At 43.7% G+C, this 2715-nt stretch overlaps 1 protein-coding gene across 1 annotated transcript; it reads right to left on the bottom strand.

The window, feature by feature from the left end:
- Window positions 1–468: 468 nt before the first annotated feature.
- Window positions 469–2242, bottom strand: LOC121977909 (sugar transport protein MST7-like). The gene is made up of 3 exons (XM_042530312.1): window positions 2110–2242; window positions 1668–1990; window positions 469–1560 (listed from the first exon to the last, which is right to left on the bottom strand). Exons 1-3 carry the CDS (start codon window positions 2240–2242, stop codon window positions 469–471), a joined length of 1548 nt encoding a protein of 515 aa, XP_042386246.1.
- Between the last annotated feature and the right edge of the window lie 473 nt (window positions 2243–2715).

A 2715-nucleotide genomic window follows, 5' to 3' on the forward strand; every position in this document is an offset into this window, starting at 1 on the left:
ATTTTAATATTTCAATTAAAATTCTAAAATAGCGTATTTTAACTTGGGTTGAAGGGTGAATGAATTGATGATCGAATGTTGGCCTGGGTCGTTGATCAATTTACATACTGATTGAACAAGCGAGACTACAGTAACATAGAAATAATATTCTGGTTCGAAATACACATTATATATATACAAACTTCAAATCGTCATTTCATTTTTTTTTGTGTAATGTTCATTTAAATATATCAAAATTAAAATATTTGTAAATTAAACCAATAAATACTCAAAAATATTTTTTTCCCAAATTTAAGAATGTAGAATTTCTATAAATCCATATCCTTACATGCAAAATGAATTAATAAAAAAAAATCTAAATCCATTAAAATATAGAAAACCACTCAAAATAAAATTATTTGCAAACTAAGAAATTGGACACCCATAACCTAAGAATAAGAAAAAAAAAAGGAATATCAAACCCTAATACTAGACCGAGACGTTGGAGATCTCCACGTGTCCTGAATCGACATTGTCGTCGTTGACGTACTTGGCCCAGAACCAGTGGCTCTTCCAGACGGTTTGCATCTCCTCGATTGGAATTCCCTTAGTCTCAGGCAGGAACCAGTAGACGAAGACGGTCATGATCACCTCCCATGCAGCGAAAAAGTAGAAGAGGCCGAACTTGAAGGAACAGAGCATTGGCGGGAAGATCTGGGCGATGACGTAGGTCCAGAACATGTTAGCGGAGACGGTGATGCTCTGTGCCGCCGACCTGACTTCCAAGGGGTAGATCTCGCTAGGCACTAGCCATCCGAGGGGGCCCCACGACCATGCGAAGGCGGCGACGAAGATGCAGATGAAGATGACGATGAAGATGGCGTAGGTCTTGGGGATATAGCCCATGCCGGTGGTGCCGAACTTCCAGCCGATGAGTGTTCCGACGATGATTTGGGCGATGGTCATCTGGACACCGCCCTCGAGGAAGAGAATACGGCGGCCGAAGCGGTCGACCGTGAGGACGGAAATGAAGGTGGAGGCGAGGTTGACGAAGCCGGTGATGACCGCGGACATGAGCGAGGCCTGGGTGCCGAAGCCGATGGTCTTGAACAGGACCGGCGCATAGAACATGACGACGTTGATTCCGGTGAGCTGCTGGAGGCTGGGGATGACGATGGACATCACCAGCTGAGGCCTGTACTTCCTCCCGAGCAAAGTCTTGAACGGATCCTTGATCGCCTGAGATTGCTTGCTGGCGGCGACGAGGTCCTCGTACTCGAGGTCGATGTCGTCCGTCCCGCGGATTTCTCGGAGCATGGTCCTGGCCTTGTCGGTTTGGTTGCGCTCGATCATTGAGTTGGGCGTATTGGGGAGGAAGAAGGCGCCGACGGTGACGATGATGGCGGGCACGGCGGCGAGGCCCAGGCTGAGGCGCCACCCCAGATCGCCGTTGATATTGGAGGTGCCGTAGTTCACCAGATGCGCCACGAATATTCCGACGGTGATCATCATCTGGAAGCTGATGTTGAGAGTGCCTCGGATCTTCATCGGAGCCATCTCGGCCAGGTACAGTGGCACCGCCTGAGATCAATCCAAAGAAAAAGGCCGGTAATTAAGCTACTAAATAAATAAATAAATCCCCAACTCCGGCGAAGGATATGATGAAAAAATTAAAGCGAGTGACTGACCTGGCTGGAGAATCCGACGCCGAGGCCTAGGAGGATGCGGCCGACGATCAGCATGAGGACGTTGGAAGCGACGCCATTGATGATGGCTCCGAGGAGGAAGATGAGACCGCCGCCGACCATGGTGATCTTCCTGCCGAGGCGTCTGGTTATTGAGGATGCGAAGAAAGAGGACACGAAGGCGGCGAAGTAAAGGACGGAGGTGAAGGTCGACAAGAGCACGCTGTTGAACTGACAGTACTGGTTGCTGTCGATGACGTGTTTCTCTTTCTCTAACACCTTGGGAAAGAACTTGGACAAGAACGTGTCCATAGATGTCACTCCACCTTAATTAATTCCACATATAAACAAGTCAATCAGATCAGATCAGATCAGATCAAATCAAATCAAGTGGAGTCAAGTTAAGCCAAATCGATCGAGTTTAAGGATATCAGTAGATTATCACCGGATATTCCAATGTCGTAGCCGAAGATGAGACCGCCAAAGGAAGCCACCATGCAAGCGAACAAAGCGTAGGATGTCAATCTTCCGGGGTAGATCTTCGTCTCGCCCACGGGGATGACATGTCCACCCGCCATAGCAAAAGCTAACGAATGGATCGGAGAAGATGAAAAAAAACAAAGAGAGGTATTGAATTGGGAGTGAACGAGTGAGTGAGTTGAATGAAGTAGTATATTTATAGTAGCTACTCAACTTCTATCTTCTTCTTCTCTTTCTTTTTAAAGTTATTTTTGCTGAAATGTTATCTTATCTTTTTTATTTCATTTGAAAAGTCAACAGCTAAATCGATAATAATTTTAAATAAACAAATTTGGATAAACTTTCGAATAAAAAATAGCTTTTTAATTTTCGGATTATTTTTTATGAAACTGATATTTTAAATTTCGGATTATTTTTTGTATTTTAAATTTCGGATTATTTTTTTGCATTTTAAATTTTGGATTATTTTTTAATTAGTTTAAAGAGAGATTAATTAGATAGATATTTTAAGAGTGGTGTCCATTATAGAGTAAAAATTTAATAAAATCAAATTATTAATGGTTTGATTAAT

Source organism: Zingiber officinale, chromosome 4B (genome assembly GCF_018446385.1).
Source record: "Zingiber officinale cultivar Zhangliang chromosome 4B, Zo_v1.1, whole genome shotgun sequence".
Classification (NCBI taxonomy): domain Eukaryota; kingdom Viridiplantae; phylum Streptophyta; class Magnoliopsida; order Zingiberales; family Zingiberaceae; genus Zingiber; species Zingiber officinale.

What these genes read in the sequence shown, in the direction of transcription:
- LOC121977909 (XM_042530312.1), bottom strand. Translation starts at nt 2,242, where the DNA reads ATGGCGGGTGGACATGTCATCCCCGTGGGCGAGACGAAGATCTACCCC. An exon ending in CTACGACATTGGAATATCCG is followed by an intron (nt 1,991 to 2,109) that starts GTGATAATCTAC and finishes GAATTAATTAAG; the next exon opens with GTGGAGTGACATCTATGGAC. An exon ending in GCGTCGGATTCTCCAGCCAG is followed by an intron (nt 1,561 to 1,667) that starts GTCAGTCACTCG and finishes GATTGATCTCAG; the next exon opens with GCGGTGCCACTGTACCTGGC.